General features: G+C 41.9%; 2 protein-coding genes and 1 long non-coding RNA gene across 5 annotated transcripts in view; 2 read left to right on the top strand and 1 right to left on the bottom strand.

Annotated features, from left to right (window-relative positions):
- The window catches only part of LOC100494953 (neural-cadherin), a 45,941-nt gene extending 34,814 nt beyond the window's left edge, over window positions 1–11,127 (top strand). The window contains exons 25-34 of one of the 2 annotated variants that reach the window (XM_031903479.1): window positions 126–247; window positions 2,116–2,239; window positions 2,616–2,796; window positions 3,439–3,605; window positions 4,450–4,714; window positions 4,928–5,108; window positions 5,589–5,842; window positions 6,510–6,664; window positions 8,975–9,034; window positions 10,540–11,127. In XM_031903479.1, coding sequence (XP_031759339.1) covers window positions 126–247; window positions 2,116–2,239; window positions 2,616–2,796; window positions 3,439–3,605; window positions 4,450–4,714; window positions 4,928–5,108; window positions 5,589–5,842; window positions 6,510–6,664; window positions 8,975–9,034; window positions 10,540–10,959 — 1,929 coding nt within the window. In that variant the 3' untranslated portion in view covers window positions 10,960–11,127. The remainder of the gene's footprint in view (window positions 1–125; window positions 248–2,115; window positions 2,240–2,615; window positions 2,797–3,438; window positions 3,606–4,449; window positions 4,715–4,927; window positions 5,109–5,588; window positions 5,843–6,509; window positions 6,665–8,974; window positions 9,035–10,539) is intronic. The other variant, XM_031903480.1, reaches the window with a different exon arrangement.
- LOC116411457 lies at window positions 1–20,885 on the bottom strand. Its single transcript, XR_004223104.1, has 4 exons — window positions 20,799–20,885; window positions 19,970–20,100; window positions 2,136–2,221; window positions 1–234 (listed from the first exon to the last, which is right to left on the bottom strand). It is a non-coding gene; the product is annotated as an uncharacterized LOC116411457 (long non-coding RNA).
- Window positions 19,576–24,187, top strand: part of pabpc1 (poly(A) binding protein, cytoplasmic 1) — a 15,492-nt gene continuing 10,880 nt past the window's right edge. Inside the window, exon 1 of one of the 2 annotated variants that reach the window (XM_031903314.1) lies at window positions 19,576–19,834. The gene's annotated coding sequence lies outside the window, so the exon portion shown is untranslated. 2 annotated transcript variants of the gene reach the window in all.

The raw sequence follows: 24,187 nt of genomic DNA on the forward strand, positions 1-24,187 counted from the left end.
TTCATTAGGCACCAGTATTTATTTACCATTCTTTACACACACCTATACTGTCACTATACCATAAAGATGTCATATTTACTAAACGGTTTTTTAAGCTCTTTAATGATTTCTGTATTTTGGCTCAGAAAGTGAAGATGATCCTTGATCATTGTTCAGATGCCCTTGCGAATGAAGCAGATGGCATTCGGCAGCCTCTCCATGATCGATCATCTTGTGAAGTTTCCACAGGAACTCCTGGAAACAAGAGGTAAGCAATAACTATTTAGTCCTGACTGCAAATATAATCTTTAATTATTTTCATTCCAAAATACTGTATGTATTTTCCAGTCGTTATTAATGTCAGATACAATTGGAAATTTTCTGAATAAGCTGTACAATTTGCTGTTGTTACATGCTGAGTGCCAAATAGCACTGATCTGGCTGCTGGACCTATGGTTGTATTGTTATACACACACAAGGTGGTGCAGGTATAGGATCCCTTACTGAAATTCGTTATCCAGAAAGCTCTGAATTACATGATGGTCATCTCCCATACACTCAATTATAATCAAATAATTCAAATGACCTTTGTAGTAATAAAACATTACCTTGATCCAAAGCAGGGAATAATGATTCCTTACTGGAGGCAAAACAATCCTATTGGATCTTTTTTCATACTACAATGATTTTTAGTAGACTCTTAAGTCTGCTACAAATCTAAAGGTGGCCATACACGAGCCAATTATAGCTGCCGATATTGGTCCCTTAGACTGATTCGGCAGCTAATCAGCCCGTGTATGGGCACTAACGACGGGCCTGCCCGACCGATATCTGTCCTGAAATCGGCCAGGGGTCCCCAACCTTTTTTATCCGTGGGCCACATGCAAATGTAAAAAGACTTGGGGAGCAACACACGCATAAAACATGTTCCTGGGGGTGCCAAATAAGGACTGTTATTGGCTATGTGGTAAACCCTATATGGACTGGCTGCCTACAGGAGGCTCTGCTTGGCAGTACATCTGGTTTTTATGTAACCAAAATTTGCCTCCAAGCCAAGAATTCAAAAATAAGCACCTTCTTTGAGGCCACTGAGAGCAACATTCAAGGGGTTGGGGAGCAACATGTTGCCCCCAAGTCACTGGTTGGGGATCACTGCTATAGAGGAAGCAGACCCTGCAGTCCAGGCCCCCCTACCCCCTCCCCCCAGCAATTATGGGGACTGCTTCCTCTACTTATGCCACTAATTTATGAGGTCTCTAACTTGTTTGTTTTTGTTATATTTTGGCTAATGAGCAGATCACTTGAGCGGTGGCTCCGGGAACAGACACATCTAAAAATTGTTAGGGACATAGGGGAAATCCTCTGCCTCGTTGCAAATTCAGGAAGGCTGGGGCTTCTATGAGAAAGAGAAGATTTACACACATTTGGAATGTGGAACCTGTGGCCCTACAGGGTGCACTTCAGCCACTGGAGGGCCAACAGTTGGACACTGCACATGAATGTTCTGATTAATTCAAACAGCCAGACTAATGCCATTTATGCCCTAGCCTAAATTTGCCCTAAGATTTTTCAAATTACAATAGAGTAAGTAGAGTCATAATCCTACACATGCTACCTTGAAGATGAATTCATTAAATGGGATGTTCCCCTTTGAGTTAACCTTCAGTATGACGTAGAGAATAATATTCTGAGATGATTTGCAATTGGTCTTCATTTTGTATTATTTGTAGGTTTTTAGTTATTTCATTTCAGTTCCGCAGCTCTCCAGTTTGGTGTTTCAGCAGCTATCTGGTTGCTAGGGTCCAAATTACCTTAGCAACTAGGGAGTGGTTTGAATGAAAGACTTGTGTATGAATAGGAGAGGAGCTAAATAGAAAGATAAGTCATAAAAAGTAACAATAAAACTGTAGCCTCACAGAGCAGTAGGTTTTTGGCTGCTGGTGTCAGTGAACCCCATTTGAAAGCTGCAAAGATTTGCATGAAGAAGGCAAATATTTAAAAATATATATAAAAAAAAATAATGAAGACCAATTAAAAAGTTGCTTAGAATTAGCCATTCTACAACATACTGAAAGTTCCCTTAAAGCTGAACCATCCCTTTAACATCGCAGTTCTGTTTCCCTGATCCTGTCTCAGGTTTCTTGATGTTTACCAACCTCTGCAACTTGGAGGTGTGAAACACGTTCTACCTTCCCTCCATCCTGCACTTCAGTTCAGTGGATTTATCGGCTGCCTCCGAAATCTAAAGGTGGACAGCAAGGTACGTATGAGGATGAACCTTTATTTACCTCATAATGTTGCATGGAAAGATACCTTTCCCTAAGTCTCATGTATGGATCTCTAATGATATTAAAACTACAGCCACTTGTTGCCTTGGCCGCTACTAACTAGCTGGTTTAGTTCCTTCTAGTTGTATGATTCTAACTCAGTCTCTCCTGAAAATGAGACTTTTTTTATTTTTAATTGGCTTTCTGTGTAATGACATTTCATGAGATTCATGCTAGAAAATATGATTAATGTTATTTACTTATACTTATTATAAAATATATATTCATCCTCCATCTGTTGATGTCATTTTTCCTCTTTCTAAGTTCATTTGTTAAAGCTGAATGTAATGTTTGCCTGGTTGTTGGCAGGTTTATGATTTGGAGCAGCCACTGGAGTCATTAAATAGCATCCCAGGATGCACCATGACTGATGGGCTGTGCGCGGTGACTGGATCCCCCCCCTGCGGAGGCCATGGCTTCTGCATAAGTGATTTGAGCTCCATCAGATGTCATTGCCACCCTGGGTATCATGGTGACAACTGTGAGACAGGTGCAAAAAAAAAACAAAAAAACAATTTAAGTTCTTATGTTGTGTCTGCTCTAGTATCAACATATACAGGTATGGGACCTGTTATCCAGAATGCTCGGGACCTGGGGTTTTCCAGATAAGGTATCTTTCCATAATTGGAATTGGATCTCCATAACTTAAGTCTGCTAAAAATAATTTAAATATTGAATAAACCCAATAGGCTTATTTTGCCTCCAATGAGGCTTAATTATATCTTAGTTGGGATCAAGTACAAGGTACTGTTTTATAATTATTAGAATTAAAATTAGAATTATTATTATTTGCTTTTAATGGAGTCTATGGGAGATGGCCTTTCCGTAATTCAGAACTTTCTGGATAATTGGTTTCCAGACAAGGGATCCCATACCTGTACTGTATGTGCTTTGTAGGGTAATAGGGAAGGTTGTGGCCAAACTCCTACATACGGTGGCACGTTAGGTAAATGGAATGTGCAAGTTCTTTGATAAAACCTCTCTAAACTGGTACTTACATGTTCCTGGAATAAGATGGAATGTTGGGATAGCTGTAAATTGACCCCGCAAGGCAGGGATAGCTTTAAAACCTATTTTCTACTTAGTGTATTTTATCCAGGTTTAAAGGTTTTCTGTGTTTTGTTTCATCTAGTGCTTCAGGAATGGAACTTTGAAAAGGACAGTTGGATTCATTACCAGTTGCACATTTTGCCGAGCCTGCACAGCTTATCAGTGCAGCTGATGGTTCGCACACGTATGGCCTCGTGCACTATTCTGAGCTTTGTATCAACAAACAAATCTTCCTTCTTAAGGTTAGAGGTGAGTATCTGGGGCACCCCAAGGTCCCAAGGCACAAATCCGGCCTGTTAGTAAACCTGGCTGTATATAGTAATCAAGGAAGCCACCAGTGCTAGAGACATGTTATGACTCAGTTACAACCACAAGCGAGAAGTGCTTAAATGACGCTCCTAACAATTTCTGACAGTGCCAATTCACCTGGCCAGCTTTTTCTAAACCATTACATGCCATGAACACATTACTGCAGGGAACAGTAGGTGCCATGGTTCCCTTAGAGAGCTGCAAATGACTTGTGCCAAGTGCTAAAGCCGTTATTAATGGCATATGCTAGAAATGATGCTATTCTACAAATACTTTGCATCCATTACGTGTCCACATCAGTGCTCAATGTGCAAGTTGAGATGGATATAACTTAATGCATACCCCAGTGGTGTACTAGCTGCTGTGGGGCCCGGGTGCAGGATGTGTACCTGGGCACCCCCCTTAGAATGCTTCAGAAAAATTCCCCCACCCTGACACACACAATAAGCTTATTGCGGCTCTGACGGGCCCACAGGGGGGTGGCCCAGGTGTAACTGGACTTCCTGCACCACCAGTATTTATGCACCTGGTGTACCCACAATCATGCTGGAATCTGCGAAAAACACTGCATTGTGGGTAAAGAACCAGCCAATTTGTGTCGGAAAAGTACCATGCGCCCTTTTTATAAACTAGGCTTTGTATGTTATATAGTAAAACATTAAAAAATATATGCAATATGCATCCATGATATACTGAAAAGCAGACTGATATATATATATCATATAGCTCATAACTACCGGTACAGACATAAGGTTTAAACTATCTTTTTATTTGTTCCTTGAAGGTGGTTGAAGGTAATTTTGCTGTGCGGTTTAATTTTGGAGAAAGAGAGCATTTAATCACGCTGCCAGCTTTAAGAATAGACCATGGTCAGTGGACTTCTCTGAGTTTTGAGCGCTATGACAATTCCTTCACGCTAATGATAAATAAGGGAGGTGGAGACCATGAGTTAACGTCTGTTATGGGGACAAGTCGGCTGTTTGATGTGGATTCATCATCCATCTTGTTGGGAACCAGCTTGCTTCAAGGAGGAAGGAATGATTTCCAGGGTGAGTGCTGCCCCAGTGGTGAGACAAATACAGTATATCTTGCAAACTGAATGTAAGTGAGCAGTGAGCTTTGTACTCCATGAAAGGAGTATCCAGAAAATAGTTAAAAGATAACTATAAAGAAAAAAGTTGCATATTCTTTGAAATACCAATTAACTTCCAAAGTAGAAGTAAAGACTGAGAAAATAAAACATTGATGATATATCTAATCAGGATGCCTCCGGGACATTCGATTAAATGGTCGCCACCTTCCTTTGGATGGACTGGAGAATGGGTACAGCTCAACTGTCAGCGTGCAAGGAGTCAGCCGCGGATGCCATTCAGATGCCTGCAGGAGTCAGCCCTGTCAAAGTCCACTCAATTGCATTGATTTATGGAGAAAATATGAATGCAGGTATCCTGTTTTTAATTGTTAAGCTTTATTAAGATTGCTGCATAGTACAGTGATTAAAGGTCACTTTGGCACTTGGAGCTAAAGAGTTGTGGACAGTCAGAATTGTCTAATACAGTGATCCCCAACCAGTGCCTCTTGAGTAACGTGTTGCCCCCCCCCCCCCCCCTTGGATGTTGCTCCCAGTGGTCTTAAAGCAGGTGCTTATTTTTGAATTCCTGGCTTGGAGGCAAGTTTTTGTTGCATGAAAACCAGGTGTACTGCCAAACAGAGCCTCCTTCAGGCTGCCAGTCTTCATAGGGGCTGCCAAAAACGCCATACAATCTCAGTTTAATGATGGTCAGAGCCCTACTGGCCCTGCTCATGATAAAACCAACTCAGTAATGGTCAAGAAGGAAGAAGAGCAGTTCATGAAGAGTAAAACAATACCGGCACTGTTCAAAAAGAATCACTTTAAACCAACATTCTTTGTTTTCATTCTAGGTGCCCAGCAGATGAGGTTGAAGTGATTAATAACATGACTGGCCAGAAGCACTGTTATCCATCCCCGTGTATGAGATGGAGTTGCCGAAATGGTGGCACTTGTGTTGCTCAGTCCCATCAGAAGTATGTTTGCCAATGCAGAGATGGATACAAAGGAAGGATCTGTGAAAGCATCCAGATAAATACAGCCAAGATGATTGGCCTGAGCTCTGGCTCTATTCTAGCTATAAGCATGTGTCTGCTCATCTTTATAGGTAGGGCACAAGTAAAATCCACCTGATGTTTAATGTTTCATATCCATTAAACAATCATTAGAAAAAAACATAGATGCATCATGATGTGACTATAGCCCATACTTATCACTGCTACAGGCACAAATGCTAAAGGGCACACAATTTCACTTTTAAGAGCAGATTACATACCATGAAAAATAGTCTTCCTGGCAAAAGCAGGAAGATCAAAACACTGGTTGCCTCCCAGACATGCAGATGGAAGTAGAAATCAAAATACATTTGTAAATAATACAAATATGAACATTAGAAAGAAACCGGAAGTTATTCCAGGGGAGATGTGGATGTGCCATGCTCTTCTCATTATCTACCAATCACAAGAAAAATATTTACTGCTAGCACATGATCAGCCCTTTAGGCAACTCTGCCCTAAAGGTACCTTAGCTTTTAGTTTGTAAGACTCTTGGGGCCAGACCATGATGAATGACTTAAATGGGCTAGTGGTATACATATAGCTAAAAGATGGCTGCCACCAGAGTGAAATACAGTAAAAATATGGGCTTTGTTTTGAAAGAAACAGACGAATAGAAGGAACTGATTTACCCTTGAATGCCCGACTCATTGAGCAGTATATTTAATTATGTGGATGATTGTTCTCAAAAACCCTTTCTTTTCCAACATATTGTTACAGCTTTGCTGGTATCCTACACGGTGTGGAGTCAGTGGGGAAGCTCCAAGTTCCACAAAGGTGGCGTTTATCATATCCCCCCCGAGCATGAGAGCTGGGAGGACATCAGGGAGAGCGTCATTAATTTCAGTGAGGAGAGTGGAATAGAGCACAACCAGGTAAATATTAGCAATACACACATGTTGCTATTAGTTCTACTAACCTACTGAAATACAAGTAATGGCACAGATATCCATTTTTTAATGAGTATTTGATATTTGTCTAATGGAAAATAATTAACAGACTTGTCAACATTTCCTTCATTTTCCTTCTTTACTCAGTTTGGTCTAAGGGTGGGTGTAATAATCCCACTTAATACTATTATAAGGGTGTGATATTATCACTAGAGCTGTGCCATTCACTTCTGAAGTACACACATACCCAGATTTCCTTCTACTTTGTACCAGGCCTGGACTGGCAATCTGTGGGTTCTGGTAAATACCAGAGGGGCTGCTGTAAGATGCCACAGACAGTCACTATTTATTGGGCTGGTGGGGGCTGTTTGCACCTCTGTGTAATTGAAATACCAGGGACTATTTTAAATCCTAGTCTGGGTCTGGTTTTACCAGGATAGAACATCAAACTATGCCAAGCATATGCATTGCACTGAACTAGGAACATTTAATCCAAGAACATGTATAAATTGTATTTGTTGAATTAAATTTGTTCAGGATATTGGAGGAAGGTGGCGTGACAGTCCTAGGAAAAGTGTGGAATGTAGAATGTTTATTTACTCCAGAATATCAGCTAATAACAAATTAACAAAATATCTTACCAAAATGTCTTTTTTATTTTTTAGTAAAAAGTAGTTTAATCTGTTTTTGACAACAAACCCCTGGTTTTAAATGTGATGTTTAGCTGGAATCTATGCACACTTTTCAAGTAAGAGGTAGACCTTAATAATGGGAGTTGAGAAGAAAATTAAAACTTAGGTAGCCCACTGGAGCCCCTTTGTTAAAATTTGTCATTTGCTCTCCATTTGCCTCTTTGAGTAAAACCAAGATGCAGCAGTTATGCAGTTGTTACTGTCTTGGTACACACACACACATGTATGTGCAGGAACTGTCAGCTAGAAGACCTACAGGGGATATGATAGAAACTGACTACATTGAACATCTAGGGCAGGGATCCCCAACCTTTTATACCCGTGAGCCACATTTAAATGGAAAAAGTGTTGGAGAGCAACACAAGCATAAAAAATGTCCTGCTGGTGCCAATAAGAGCAATAATTTACTATTTAATAGGCCCCATGTGGACTGGCAGCCTATAGAAGGCCTGTATGGCAATTGCACTGGATTTTATGCATCCAAAACTTGCCTCCAAGCCAAGAATTTAAAAATAAGCACCTGCTTTGAGGTCACTGGGAGCAACAACCAAGGGGTTGGGGAGCAACATGTTACTCACGAGACACTGGTTGGGGATCACTGATCTAGGGAGATGTTTAATTTTGTCACAATTCATATTTTTTCATTCATGCTTTTTCAGCTCAGGTCTTTTAATAAATGCCTAGACATTTGTGGGTTTTGTGAAAATGAGTTTAGTTGTGGTTTAAAAAAAACTCTAAAATCACAAAAATCCACATGTTGATGAATCTGCCCCCTAAAGTTGCTTTTAAAAATCAGTACTGTTTTAAGTACTTTCTTGAATCTTATTTTGAGTTCTTTGCTTGGCCCTATGCACCACACTCCAATAGGTTTTTATAGGAGAGAAGATCAGGGCTTATTGTTTCTTTATTGTGTCTGTGCCCTTGAACAGATTGGCTTTATTGCACTGCTATTAAAGAATTTTATATACCTTTTCTATTAAAATAAAGAATCAATATTTTTGAGTCTGTCTTTCATAGATATCAGTATTGTAGTTGTTAGTATGATGTGTTGGGCTGCTAGTTTAAAACATGTAAAATGTTGATGTTAATATGTTACCCTGTGTTTTATGAGGAGAATATAGTGGAAAGTACCTTTGTTGGCACAGCTGGCATTTTGACATGATTACTACTGAAACCAATATGAAGTGATTTAGGGTGTTTTGATGTCACATTTTAAGGTGGGGGGGGGGCAATACAAATTACTACATGTAGCAAAAGCTGGACATTGCTGAACAAGTTTTGTTTTCAAGGCTTACCATCCCTTTACTCATATGACACTCATGCTGTAGTAGCTGGCAGTCATTTGCCCTTTTTACACCCTATATCTGCCCACTGCAGGCTATGGGAGCTGTAAAAACATGACAGCTGGTAATCTTCATGATTCTTTTCTTAAGTGTGATGAGGAACCATGCTGAGTTGTGATGCCAGTATCAGACAAAATGCCTGAATACGGCTATGTGTGTCGTAAACTATAATCCTCCAATTGCCTTTTCTCAAGTAACATTATTTGTGTTGAAAGCAGACAGTGTTAAAAAAAGAGTAGTCTGTTTGCTATTGTTTTCAGTGCTGGAAGAAAGCAAGCAAAGCAAGTGGAGAAGTAGTCCACAAGAGTACAAAGATTACTGTAAGTACTGGTTAATTTTAGTGTGCCTTGTCGCTGTCATAAACAAAGGGACATTGTGCAGAGATAAAGACAAGTTCCCAAGCACACAAGCCAGTTAGTTGGATGTTAGCATTTATATAGTGGGCTATGGGCTACTCCACCCAAACACCCAAAAGTTACCTTAGCCCCGCCCCCTGCTCACCTACTGGCTGGCTGACTGCTTTGAGATTAAAATAAAATGTAACAGTAGTTGATGTCAATAAGGAAAAGAACATCACAGTGCAATGCATTGTGGGTTATGTAGTTCCTGCATGCTGTCTGTAAGCTGTGGAGAAGTTGTTACAGATTGTAACATTAATGTTTTAGTCCCTCCTTCCCTGCCAGGATTTCAAATGATGCAGAAAGGAAAGAACTGTTTTGCAGCTGGATTTCAGCATATTACGTGGTATTTATTCATACTTTTTGAACAGATTACAGCGATAGGTATATTAGGGGTTTCTGTGAGGGGCTCTTTAACAAATTTTGGTCCAGAAGCCAGAGTTCCCCTTTCATTTTCAGACATACTAGAAGCAGTCAACCACTGCTTGTGCACTTATCCTTTACTATATTGGGGCCTCTTCCGTGGGAATGCCCTCTGCTTTCTAAGGCATGAGTTTTGAGAATGGCCCGAGTTTTGGGGGATCCTGATAATGCAGACAGGCTAAAACCACCAAACTGGGGGGGGGGGGGGCACAAAGCTACTTTCGTTAACGCCAACTTCCTGAATCCCCCCAGCAGCTGAAAATTCTGAAAATATCAAATAATGTTATATGTGCTATGATTTATGTTTTTTCACCTCTGCTGCTGTAGGTCTAATCTGTAATAGCTTCATGTATATGTAGCAGATCGACACCTCTCTGTTGTTCCATGTTTAGGCAAATGCTTTCCTTCTATGCTCCATAGCTCCAAACAGCTGAGCTCAAACACTCTCATGTATTTTATTATTGCTAACACCTATTACCTGGGTGAAACTGGGGGAGTTGGGGGCACAGTTCCTCTGGCCTGGCACAGTTAATGGAAAAAAAGAGGTAGCAGGCCTTGGGTGCCAGTACTATTTGGCCTGGCTCTGCTGGTTGCTGTTTGTGTTCCAGAAACTGATTTCTTGATATTTTACTAGTCCTACATGCTTAATTGTGTACATTTATAGATAACTTGCAAGGGAGTTGTATTTTTTTTCTTCAGGAATTAAAAATATGATTATTTGAATCAGGCTAACGGCACACGTAGTGCTTTTACTGCCAGGGGGAAAGCCACTGGAGGTGAGAGGCAGACATTGATCAGAGCATGAAAATCAGTATTCCTGAGTGGTTAAACCAATTTTCCTAAAAGTTATATGAAATTCAAAATTCCCTAATGGTATGTTAATTCTTATTGACTCACCAGAGGTCAGACCCAATGCCAGCCTCAGTACAGCCCAATGGGGTGAGACATTGTGTGCCACTGACTTTTTTGAAAAAGCTTCTAATGTGACTTTGCCTTTTCTTTAGAATGGATACGATAAGCATAAACTGAAAAGGCCTCTCCGGGAAAATGTCCAGCAGCTCTGCTCTTCTGAAAATGACTTGGTCCTCCCAAGGCCACATCAACCAGCAGAGGAAAGTCACACGGGGAAGTCTACAAATGCAACGTTTCATAAGTTACAAATATCTACAGAGAACAGACATCCCAGCTTCCAGTTTTATGTACCTCAAATGCTTTGGGCTGCCGATAATGACATGAAAAGCCATCCGCCTGACCTGCTTCATAGTTACACCACCGAGGGCCAAGGTTCTCCTACTGGGAGCCTCAGTTCCCTGGACTCCTCCAGCACTGACGAAGATTTCAATTATGACGTCCTCCAGGAATGGGGCTCTAAATTTGATAGACTCAAGGAACTGTACCGCTCCCCCAGTGACAAGGATACATAGCTACTAAGGACTGTGAGACACAAAATGCTGCACTGGTTTATGCTATAGGCATAAGAATATTTTGGACAATTAATGCCCTGTGGTAAATAAAATTCCAGGATACAGTGGCCTCTTGAGCAAATTTATTTGGGTATAAAGGAAAAGAATAAATAACCGCTATAGTATTAATTATTCTTGTATAAAAAAATATGTGAAAGCATTTTACATATTGGAATAGGGGGTAGTTGCATCAAAATAATGGTTTTTAAAATGACTTGGGGAAGCAGAATATTTTTAAATCCCTAGCTCCCAGATTAAGGGGCTGTAGTGTTGGTGATACTTTACTGAAGGCCCAAAAGGACAATGTTGCGAAAAAAAATTAATTGAAGTTATTTTTCTCTTAGTGTCAGCTCAGACCAATATATGGCCACTACAGATGTGTGTGCTTGATGCAAAAATACAATGTGCACAATAAAAGAGAAAGATACAATTTCTCCATTAAAGGTGGCCGGACTGCTTCCCCCCAACATGCATTTAAAGTAATACTGTCAAAAGAAATCAGTTAATAGAGCTTCTCCAGCAGAATCCTGCATGAAATCCATTTTTCAAAAACGCAAACAGATTTTTTTAAATTTAATTTAGAAATTTCACATGGGGCTAGCCATATTCTTCATTTCCCAGGGTGCCACAGCCATGTGACCTGTGCTCTGATAAACTTCAGGCACACTTTACTGCTGCGCTGCAAGTTGGAGCAGCCGATTAGCAGAACAATGGGGAGGTAGCAAGACGGCAGCTCCCAGTAGGTTTCAGAATAGCACTCAATAGTAAGAAATCCAAGTCCTGCTTGGGACTCCTCCAGTTACAGGGGAATATGAGAAACAATAGGTTAGCTGAAAGCAGTTCTAATGTGTAGCGCTGGCTCCTTCTGAAAGCTCAGACTCAGGCACAATGCACTGAGATGGCTCCTACACACCAATAATACAACAACAAAAAACATCTGTTGGTTCAAGAACAACATTTTAAATTGTTGAGTGAATTATTTGCTATGTAAACAGTGTAATTTAGAGAATAAAGAGTACACCATAAAAATCACAACAGAATCTGAAACAGTCCCTTCTCTGGGCTGGGGGAAACAATACTGACAATGGAGCCAATGCTAGCTGTGTAACCCCCCTGCATATTTTGTTATGCGTTTGTGCGAGGCCCAAGTTTGCTAATGCATTACAATGTATGGCTGAGCACAGCAGGGCATAGTGGCAGCGGGTAAAGCCTGCTGCTACTTTTAGTATTGCTTCCCTCACAGTGCGGTTCTTCCATGAGGAAAGCTGAGAAACTTGCCCTTTGGTAACTCTTTAAATGGGGGTGAATTTCCAGTTTTCCTCACCCACTGGTCCATGCCCTGAAGGTAAACACAGGGAGGGTGGGGCAGCATCATGGTTGTTACCTCAGGTAGCAGCATGACAATAGACCTAGGTGTACCCCTGTTCCCCCACCTGGAACACAATTACAGTGTTACATTATGTGAAACAACTAAATAGTCATCTCCCATGCTTGATAAAAAGTCAGATGTAAAGCTGGCCACATAAATAAGGATTTCCATTGAAATGGATTTTTGTTCTATTTGGTAAACCAAGAGAAAGGAAAAATCACATCTGCTCCTCAGCGCACAATGAAATAACAAGAGTCCATAAATAGCCACTGACTCTGAACTGGATCTACTGAACCATCCAATCCTTAGCCAGAGGGATTTCCCACATAGTCTTGTCTGAATAAGCCCAAATCATGTTACTGGACAAGGCAATAGGTTTGGGTTTGTGCACTGGGCAAAAGGCTGCTGTCAACAGATTGATTATTACAAGAAAAGCCTCTAAAGGCTACAATGTATATGTATAATGTTTTATAAAGTTAAGGAGACCTTCAGTCATGAAGCTGACAGTTCCCAGATAGTAACCAACAATAACAAAATGTAATTACTTTTTTCAGTACCACTCTACAAACTATTAATGTCTTTTTCAATGCTGCCATCTAGTGCCCAAACTCAATAAGGCAGTACAGATGCACAAAAGAAGACTTTGCTCTCTCTCTGGGGCTTATTTACTGTTAGCGCAGTACTAGGTGCCAAGACACTGACACAAAAAAATAAAAAACAATGAGCTTGAACCTATGTTTGATAGTGCCAAATCCCTGATGCACCAGTTCATGGAGGTGCCAAATTAGGGCTAAGATTGGCTATTAGACAGTGCACACTATCAGCTTACAGGGGCTTTATTTGGTAGTAAATCTTGTTTTTATTCAGCCAAAATTTGCCCCAAGTCAGGAATTCAAAAATAACTACCTGGTTTGGGGGCAGTGAGAGCAACATCCAAGGGGTTGGGGAGCAACATGTTGCCCCTAAGCCACTGGTTGGGGATCACTGCTGTACAATATGGCAACAGGGTGCAAGGAAGCAATATGGATAATTGCTCTGGTACTAAATGTATGCTAATACCACCTCAAATCCACCTACTACACACTACTACTAATTCACACATAAATATGATTTCCTTTTCTTGTATTTGATCCTAAGATATGATTTAGGGCAAGAGAATTCTATTGGGTTTATTTAAAGTTAAAATGATTTTAACAGAAGTATAGCATATTCCCTTATCCGGAAAACCCCATGTCCCAATCAATATGGATAATAGGTCCCATATCTGTACTTATAGATGTTACTTTAATACAGAGACGTCCTACCCCGAGTGCGCATAAGTTTAACGCGCCAGGAGAGGAATGGTCAGGCAGGGGGAGTGCCGGCAAGGGTTGGGCCGTCCGACCCTGCAGAGAGGCAAAGTATAATGTAAGAGCACCATGCCTTGGCAAGTAGTTTATGTTGGCAAAAGGCAAGATACAAGGCCCGGCTTTTTCCCTACTGCCTCTCTATCTACATATTGAGACAAAATAATGACAAATAGGGGAGGATTGATCAAAATGTGAGTTTGGGGCGGGTGTGCCTGCACCCGGGTGGTTTTAATGCTTCTGGGTGCAGGAACAACTAGAAGATTTAGGGGTGGGATTGTCAGCCTGCCAATCTGCCCCCTGTGCCTTTGCCCTTATACATAAAAACTCACCCACGTTCTGATCATTCCTATGGGATTTTTCATTTTTATCAAATGGTGGACTCTAACTTTCACCCATTGATAAATATGATTCTAAAAATCCCATAGGAATAAATAGGACATAGGTTAGTAAACTCACATTTTAGTAAATCTAGGTTTCAACTTCAGTAGCACAATTTATAAATCAAACCAGCTCTAAAACAGGAGTAGAAGATTCAAAATATAGTGTCATATGACAGAGAGTTGTAGTTTGTCAGAGTGGTTATATACTACATAAGGCTAATGCCACAAGGGGCAGATTTCCAGCCCTGGGTGCAGGCACAGGGAAAGGTGCGTAAGGGCTGATTCTCAGCCTCTGTTTATCTGCATGCTAACATGCCGGCACATATACATTACTGCATTATAGATTAACTGCATTAGATTAATCCTCTTTACCTGCTCATAATTTGATCCACAAAAAATATATTGAACCTGCACATTAATCAGGAGCGCTGTGGCCCCGGCAGTGCTGGGCACCCCATCAGTTGCAGGGTATGCTGACCCTATTGGAAAACAGAATCTGTGACGTTTGCTCATTTCCATGTTCAAAAAATAGCAAAAGGCTGGATTGTTTGAGGATTGCCCCATGTGTGGGGGTGTGAGCAGAAATAGTTAAAGGCATTGCGAAATTTGTATGCGCTAATACTGGAGCCTTCTCTTCAAAAACATAAACAAAGCTATTTACATTTCAATCACTGAAGACAGATAAGCTTATCCTGCACATTCCTGTCTCCTGGGGGGGGGGGAGGGGGCAGCAAGATCGCTGGATAAAATCCAGTGAAACCAGTCTCTCTTTCTTCCATACTCTGCCAGTTAGCTTCCTGTAGCTTGGGTATCTGAAATGTAATGCTTTATGGTTCTAAAGAGCATGGAGTAGGGGCCGGAGTAGCTTAGCAGCTGGAGGAACACAGGTTTGCGCTTATAAAGGACCCTGGCATGTGGGAATGCCCCCACTTGTTTGTCGCCACTCCTAAATACTACAGACTCTTGTGCACATGGAGCAATGACAAGCAGACCCTGGTGCCAAAACACTACCCTAAGTGCTGAGGTCCGCTTGTCACCTCTTTGTGTGCATTCATTTGGGACTTGTCATTCTGCAGTATTTGGAGCTGAGGGGGGTTTTGTCTGCCATGCAGGCCCGGACTGGCAATCTGTGGGTTCACACCGAATATCGTACGAAACGAGGTTTAAAGCCAGCTTTAAACATCCATTTTTTTTTTACAGATGCAATTTCACTCCAATAGGCTGCAAGGGATCACACACTCAGGATTTGCATCTGATACCAACAAAAGTCGGTGAAGGTGAATGAATGCCTTTGTGCCAAGCCAAGTACTCACAGTGTGCACTGGATACAGTCAGCTATATGTCAATGCTAAAATCTAAACAAGATTAAACAACGGAAAAGAATGTGATAATCACATCCCTCAAACAACTAGCACACGTGCCTGGCATTCAAACCGGTTTGGCTACATTCTAGATAACCATTAGCATAGATTCTACAAATAGCAAGAAATTTATTTTATAAGGTAACACAACCTTGTGCCTAGTGCACCCAAGCAGCTGATTTATTCTTTTCAATTCTCTTATAATCTGCATTTAATGTAAGCACCCATACCCACCAGTGACGTGGTGCGATCCAGAAGTCAGCCTGTAGGTGCTATGCCTATACAAATGGCGGAATGGTGGCCCACCCAGTTGGCAGTGGCATATACGATCTATTCATGCGTGCATCTGACACAAGTACCTGCTGCTGACTGCTGTACAACTTCAGTGCTTCTGTAAATATACCCCCATCATCCAACAGCTGGTTGAAAGGGGTCAGCATTTTCAGAATGCACTACATATTAGCCACGAGGATCAAACAACCTGTGTATACATGCCCCAAAGAATCTGATCAGCAGTCACCTTCAATATCATAGAAAAACAGTTACAGTTACTAATCGTCGCGTGTCTTTGCCCTAAGGGTGAAGACACACAGAGCTACTAGTAGCAGCTACAAAAATAGACAATGCAGATAATTTAATGTTAATTGTCTCTATGTGTGTTTTAGCAGAGGCAATTCTAAGTATTGTCAGTGGCGGGGCAACTTCGGCGATTTGCGCAAAATCGCGCCGCCGCGTGTGCCATCCCACCGGCGACTTACATTTTCGCCGGTGGGATGGCAGGTGAAGGCAACTCAGGGAGATTAGTCGCTTGCGAACAGGGAGTTTTGTCGCGGGCGACTAATCTCCCCATGTGCCAGAGCCCTTAGGAGCCGTGGCAAGTAGCTGCTCCTAAGTAGCTCTGTGTGTCTTTGCTCTTAGGGCAGTGACACACAGGGAGATGATGGCATACGCGTCGCTGCGATGTCCCGAAGTTTCCTCTCAAGACAACTTTGGGCGACTTTGGGACATCGCAGCGACGCATATGCCATCCCACTGGCGATTTACATTCTAGCCGGTGGGGTGGCATTGCGGGGAGATTAGACGCCCGCGACAACGAAGATTTGTCGCAGGGCGACTAATTTCCCTGTGTGCCACTGCCCTTAGGGTAAAGACACACGGAGCTACTAGTAGCAGCTACTTGTCACGGCTACTAAAACAGACAATGCTGATCATTTACTGATAATTGTCTCTACATGTATTTTAGCAGAGGCAGTTCTCAGTATTGTCTATGGCAGGGTATTTTCTGGCATGTAGTAGTCATGAAAAAGTAGCTGCTACTGGTAGCTCTGTGTGTCTTCACCCTTAATGGTATTTGCGTCCAAACGTGCTCTGCAATATGTACTGTATATTTATCTATAGTTGTACTCACCACTAATCAGTCCTTACTCCTTAGGGCTCTGGCACATGGGGAGATTAGTCGCCCGCGACAAATCTCCCGTGTCGCGGGCAACTAATCTCCCCGTGTGCCTGAGCCCTTAAGCTCTGAACTGAGCGCTGCTGCACCTTTTGCTGCGGCACTGTGCAAACCCTGAGACTTCCCAGTGTCCTACATCAATCGCCACAGTGAAGGTAAGCTATTACAATCACTGGGGGGAAATTATCATTTTGGCACCCCCCCCAGTAATTGTACCTTTCCTTAAATAAAACAGGGACTCTCACTCACACCTGATTGTTATCCCATTGACTGAAAACATCAGACTCTGATTTCACCTTCAAACTCTATGATAATCTTAAGGATTCACTTACATTTGCCACATGCAGATATGTTATTGGATAATTGTTTTTAATAAATACATAATGAAATATGATCACTTTTGATCTTCATCTAATTTTAGAACTTGTTTGAAAATCATGACAATGGTCTAGGTCACATTCATATAATAATATAGAAAATTTTAAAGGGTTCACAAACTTTCAAGAACTACTGTACATTGATGCAGTGTGCAAAGTGCAAAGGTCTTAAAGTGGACCTGTCACCCAGACATAAAAAGCTGTGAAATAAAAGTCCTTTTCATATTAAACATGAAACCCAAACTCATTTTTTTATTAACACATCCATACCCATTATAAAAGCATTTAAAAATCCCAGTTGTCAATCATATATTGCCTGCCCCACCTCTATGCCTAAGGCATATAGGTGGGGCAGAGAGTTACTCTCACTTTCAATTCAGAACTTCTTAGATGTTGCTGCTCTCCTCACAGTCCCCCTCCCTCCTCACCATCTAATTGTGTAACCAGTGCATGGATATGGGTATCAGGTCCCCCCATACTGGCACAGAAAAAAGATTTTGGCAAGATACAAAGCTTGCCTTAATAACAGTGTCCACAAAATGGTGACTGTCTTCAATAGCTGCAATTGTGAATTCCAAGGCTAAAGAAAATAAGATTAAAACCATTTTTATAGTGTAAGTGAAGTTTATTTTACTTGACAAACACAATAGAAACCCATTTGGAATTATTTCTTAGGGTGACAGGTCCCCTTTAAAGGGCTTAGGGCGACGGGTATAGGAACCATCGGAGTGAGGACCGCATTAATAAGTCGATGCAGTCCTCAATCTGATGGGAAAATCAAACCTGCCCGATGGACACCTGGCAATTTTCAACCAGTCAGGGAAACGCGTTGGGGGTCCCCATACACGGCCAAAAAAGCTGCCAAATCGTTCTGAAGCACTTGGCAGCTTAAATCTGCCCATGTATGGCCATCTTTACATATGCCTTAAGACTTTTTGTCAATTTGTAACTGCCTCTGCCTCCTTTTTTAACAAAAACAGAATTCCAACCTTGCTTTATGGCAGAACTTGTCACATGGCAGGAAAGATCACCCTTTATCTCAAAGGCTCATTTACATGTTTTATACTTTGGCAAGGAGAGTTCTTTATTTGATTTACCTAAAAGACGTAAATAAATAAGAGTATAGATAAGGCAGAGAAAACAAAATACTTGACCTTTAAGACCTGAGCCACACTAGGCGTTTCAACCTCCATTATGCTCATGTGGAATAGAGTGTGGTGAAAAAAAACACCTGAAATTGTCTTTGTTTCTGATTGCAAAGTATTGAAAAGTGCTGTCCTCAGAACCTGCTAGCAGTAACAGGCGGCCCCCTCTCATAAATGCCAAAGTAAGCACTTCTAAGCAAAGGCTGCCTCTCAGCACCAGTATGTGCCAGCATTTTCCATACTTTGCTGCTGGAAGTGGTGACTCTTTTACTCTCTTTGACTTTGTGTGTTCCATAGTATTACAAATAGATACAATAATGGAATCTGTACTTCTCTTTTTACACTTTTATTTTGTTTAGGCCTGCTTTGAGATCCAACAATTGGCCAAGGCCCCCACAGCAATGTACAGATATAGGAATATACTTGTATCACCCATAGCTCACAATATGTGGCTCAACAAAAACAAGTGTTCACCTCACCTCTCTCTTTAATTAACTTTTATGTTGGGGTTCCTGAAGTCTACTGAAGTTAATAAGCATTCTTTACAAATCTCTCGCAGTTGGCCTTTAGATTGGGGGGGGGTCTTAAACACTACTTTGCCTCATCCCCCAGGGACCAAAGCAAAATTTGGGAACCACATTTCATACATTATTTGTGTAAAAAGTACAATATGGTTATAAAAAAGATGTAATGAAAGCTTGACCATGGAAATGTAAACGTATGTATTTTTGTGCTGATATCCACTTAAGACAGACTGGAAAGCAGCTGATCATTGTTGTACAACACTAACCTAACTCAACTAATTCTTACTAACCTAACAAACTGTAGGGCTGGTTCCCCTGGGGGGCCCAGCGCAGTGACTGGGGGACATAGCTTAAAGGCCAGTTAGGTAGGATTTCTGTCATAGAAGTTCCTACAGCTATGGCTAAATGGTTAATACAGCTATGTTTTTATATAACTGTATTGTTTTAGAGAGACCTGATTATAAACAGGATCTTAAAGGGGAGCTTTAATGCAAAATTTTGAAAACCACTACTCTAACACATATACCTATTATAACCCCCCAGATATGTCTCTAAAATTCAAATGGTAAAACTGTTTGGAATGCTCACTCCCCTGTAACAGGAGGAGAATGGTGCTGTCCAAACAGCCACTCCATTTAACGGACTATAACCCACCAGATGTCTGAAAGGTTATTTCTGTTACTGGACCAGAGAATATTCTGCCCATAATACTACAGAACCCTGAAAGCTAAGTTTGCTGAAGGGGTGAACTGACAAGCAAAGACAGGAAAGCAGAAGAGAGCAGGCCTCTCGCACCTCTATGTGTATCATACTGGCATATGAGTAAGCCTTTGTGTGTACATATAGGAATTTACTACTGCTTTTTGGAACGATTCAAGGTAAACCTGTGGCCCTGTGCCTTTTTGTAACTCTTAATAATGGTTAATATGCTTGTATTTTACAGTAGAGGTATGTTATCCTTGTGGTAGCCAACCTAGAAAAAAAGCACTTGCCTGCCCTCTGTTACCATTTACCTTGCAAATAACATTATTACCAGCTGTCATTCCTGGGGCAACTGTAGTTATTGTTGCTTTTATTATTCATCTCTGCCCAGGTCCTTTCCTATTCATCTTCCAGTCTGTCTCTGACAAGTTGGCTGCTAGAGCTGCAGAACAGAAAGCAAACTAATTATGAAAAATGAAGACCAATTGCAGATTGTCTCAGAATATCACTGTCTACATCATACTAAATGTTATATATAGATGACCCCCCCAATTTGGTGGGTGTCTATACTCATATATTGAATGTTGGGGTCTATCCATGGATAAATGACTAAAACAATAACAAAATACTGACAACAGAGACTGCTCAAATACTCAGCAGAATTTGAAAAGCTATCTTCCAATAAAAAAAACACACATTTTTGGAGATGTGGCAAGCCCAACCAATGTAAGGAAAATGATTAGGTGGGTGCAAAATAATACACCTAAACATGCCATGCACTAATATGTTGCTTTATTAACCTGAGGTTGTGCTACAGCCCCAAGCCACTCAGCCTGTAAGGTGTAGTTCAACATTTAAACTTAAACATTCATTCCTATTGATATTTTGGTGCTGTCACAGTTTTAGCGTCTTGAGCCAAACGATGAAAAAAAAGATTGTCTTATTGTCAGTATTTTCAGCTGGTACATGATCCCAATGTCACTTGTAGAAATAAAAAATAAACTGTGATAGTACGGTCAGTATTGTCTTTCCTAGAGAAAATGTCATATTCAGGTTATTTTACTGTAATGTTTCCTTGAAGTTAACAGAGCAACATTTGATATTTCCACGAAATGCTATTACTGTGTGTACTACGCTTACTTATCAGCCAGGAAATAAAATGGCCGCCCAAACTTCCTGTGACGCAGCACTTAATAATCCGCTCTGTTCTACCCTATCATGGCAGTAAAAGGCAGCGCTTCAAACTATGTAGCCACGCCCCTCAACGGTTCTACGCCATCCCTATGAGGAGTATGGGAAGGGAAGGCGGCGTCTCCATGTGACTGTGCGTAGTACGTGCTTACGCCCCTATAAATAGGGCGGTGATGCGCCGAGGCCTTTTCCCCCTCTACCCCGGCTGTTAGTGCTGTGTGTGAGTGTGTGCTCCGGAGCCTGGCCTCGGCACACATTTCTTCTTATTAAAAAAATATAAAAAATAAAAAAAAATCACAAAATCCCTTGGAAAAACCCAGAAAAATCCCCTTTTTTTTCTTCCAACGTTTTTATTTTCGTTGATTTTAAAGAAAAAAAAAACCCCGTTTTCCCTCCCGCGCCCTCGAAGTGATTTTAAAGCTTGAAAAGACAAAAAAATAAGCAACGGAAGAAACACCGACAAAAAATAGAAAAACAAAAACCAACTGAAAAAAAAATCCGGTAAAGAGAAGAGTGAAGCGAAGTCCGCTGAGGAGACCGAGGCAACGCGACAAGCCCGGTGAGATATCGGGGAGGGGGGGGGGGGAAGGAGGCTTCGTGTCTCCGGGTCTCCGGGTCGCGTTAGGTCTGTGCACTACAAATGCCATAGTTCTACACTAGGTGGCCGTGTCAGAGAGCATGACGGGATATGTAGTTCGGTGAGACGGGATTGGGCCTGTAACGGGGAGACACGTGTTGAGCTGGGATCCTACGGGGGTGGGTGGGGGCACCAATGCGCCATGTTGGCCACATTTCCAGCCCACGTTTTCTCTCTGGCAGCACAGCAGGTATTACTGCCCCCCCTGAGGGGTTAATGAGCAGAAGCCATTGGCAAGTGCTATTTACTCAAGTGCTCCCCAATTACTTCCTGCTTGGGATCCTGTTTGGCTCTTAAAATCGTGGTGTCACCAATATTGAGGGGGGGGGGGGGACCACATTTCCCTCCTCCCTATTAGTCCCCATGTTAGCATGACTCTGATGCCCAGCCTGTGGCTCTCAAGTGGTGGGAATGAAATTCACTGTGCCCATAATAGCAGGAGGAATGCTGGGAGTTGTAGTCGTACGCTGGCTTGTGCCCCAGATGTACATGTAGCTGTGGCCCTGGCTGGGAATTGTCCCACCTGTAAGCCATATGGCAGCATTGGCACACACACTTCCCCGCTCATCTGACCAAAGCACATTTTGTGCACGCGATGTTGCTGAGTGTGTGAGATGTGTGTGTGTTTGTGTCCCTGGCCTGAGGGAAGCAGGATAACACTCAGGGGTTTATTAGTGGCCATAGGGTTACAGCATTACTGTGTTTTGCTAACAAACTACCCTTAGTGCCTGAATTGGGAAGGTGCCCTGCAACATATCGGCTCAGTAGGGTTCCCTTCCCCATTTTGTGATTTGCGTATGGAAACTCTGAAGCCATCAGTTTACCCTTGCACGGCTGCCAGCTGTCCTTTATTTCCAGGGGAATCTATCTCATTCTGTGTATGGCAGGGCTGCCTGCTTGTGGCCCTCGGGCCAATGTGCTCACAAACTCTTGAATGATTTTTTATATGTAGTGAGGAACTGTCCCAGCTATGGACTATACAATCTCTTCATAGTCTCACTCCTAATGTGAGCAACACAGTGACTTGCTTTGCTGGCTTCTTAGGCTTGGGAATAGTCAAACGGGTGACTTGTTATCTTGTGTGGCAGGCACAAAGGGCACATTGCATGTGAAATTATAAATCTCCTTGCACTGCAGTTCATAATTCTAGTATTTATAAAATTATCTTTATGCTGCTTGTGACCTTTATTATAAGGGGTAAAGGTACTTATTTAGGCTAGAATGGTACAGCCCTGCCTGGCAGCTCAGAGAGGGATGCAACCTACATATCTGATCAGGGCTGTGGAGTCGGAGTCGGGGGCAATTTTGGGTACCTGCAGTCGGAGTCGGCAAAAAATGAACCGACTCCGACTCCTACTAAATTTAAATGGGAATAAAAAAAAAATAAAGCATGTATAAATGTCCCAATTCACAAACAGTCATAATTAATTACTTCTCTGCTATAAGAATAAAGCCCAATGCACGCAGTATAAACGAACACGTTGAGTGACCATGAAGCATGCTTTTCATTGACTGTATGAATGTATAAAATACATTAGCATATTAAAAACGGAGGCGTCGGAGTCAGAAGGATCGGAGAATTTATCTACTGACTTCACAGGCCTGTATCTGATAGCACTTCCTCTTGTTCAGCTTATGGTGCTTTTGCCATATGAATAGTATCTGTTGCTAATCCTGTTCTGCTGGGCTATTAACTGCCTGGCCATGTGCAAAAAGGCTAAAATCTTAGCATAGTTGCTAGTATCACACACTGGCCCAATTCTTGTTTTAAAAACTGCTTTTCACCCCATTTTTTACTAATCACACATCTAAGCATGTGTTTTTATTAAAACCCTAATGAAAGCGATCAACATCTGTTTAAATATAACCCACTTGCCCTTTACTGGCAAATGATTGGATAAGAATAACTGCTATAGTTTAAATAAACTCCTGTGTAGCCATATGGGCTTCCGTTTCAGTTGCACAGGGCAAAAAGGCTCAACGTTACACAGCAGAGAACAGTTGAACCATGTAGATAATAATGGGGGTAGATCTTACACAAATAGGTCAGAGTTCATGGCTCTTTACAGATTATACAGTGCTGACCTCTAAGGGCTGTGACAGACGGGGAGATTAGTCGCCGCACGACAAATCTCCCTTGTTGCAGGCGACTAATCTCCCCAAAATGCCATCCCACCGGCCAGAATGTAAATTGCCGGTGGGATGGCATACGTGGCTCCGAAATCGCCAAAGTTTCCTCTCAAGGCAACTTCAGCGATTTCACTGAAATCGCGGCGCTGCGTATGCCATCCCACCGGCGATTTACATTCTAGCCGGTGGGATGGCATTTTGGGGCGATTAGTTGCCCGCGAACAGGGAGATTTGTCGCGGGCGACTAATCTCCCCGTGTGCCAGAGCCCTTACAGTTAACAAAGGGGCTATCATAAGCAGATTATAGCTCTCATTGGCACCTCCAGGAACTTGTGTCGCTCTCCAAAACTTTTTTCATTTTAAATGTGGCTCACGGGTATAAAAGGTTGGGGATCCCTACCATAAGGGCAGTGGCATATTGGGAGATTGAAGGAAGGTTGCCTGTGATAAATCTTCACTACCACAGACAACGACTAATCTCCCCGATATGCCATCCCACCAGCAAGAATGTAAATCGGCAGTGGGTTGGCATATGCGTCTCTTCTGTTTTCCAAAGTCGCCTGAAGTTTCC

Source organism: Xenopus tropicalis, chromosome 6 (genome assembly GCF_000004195.4).
Source record: "Xenopus tropicalis strain Nigerian chromosome 6, UCB_Xtro_10.0, whole genome shotgun sequence".
Taxonomy (NCBI): Eukaryota; Metazoa; Chordata; class Amphibia; order Anura; family Pipidae; genus Xenopus; species Xenopus tropicalis.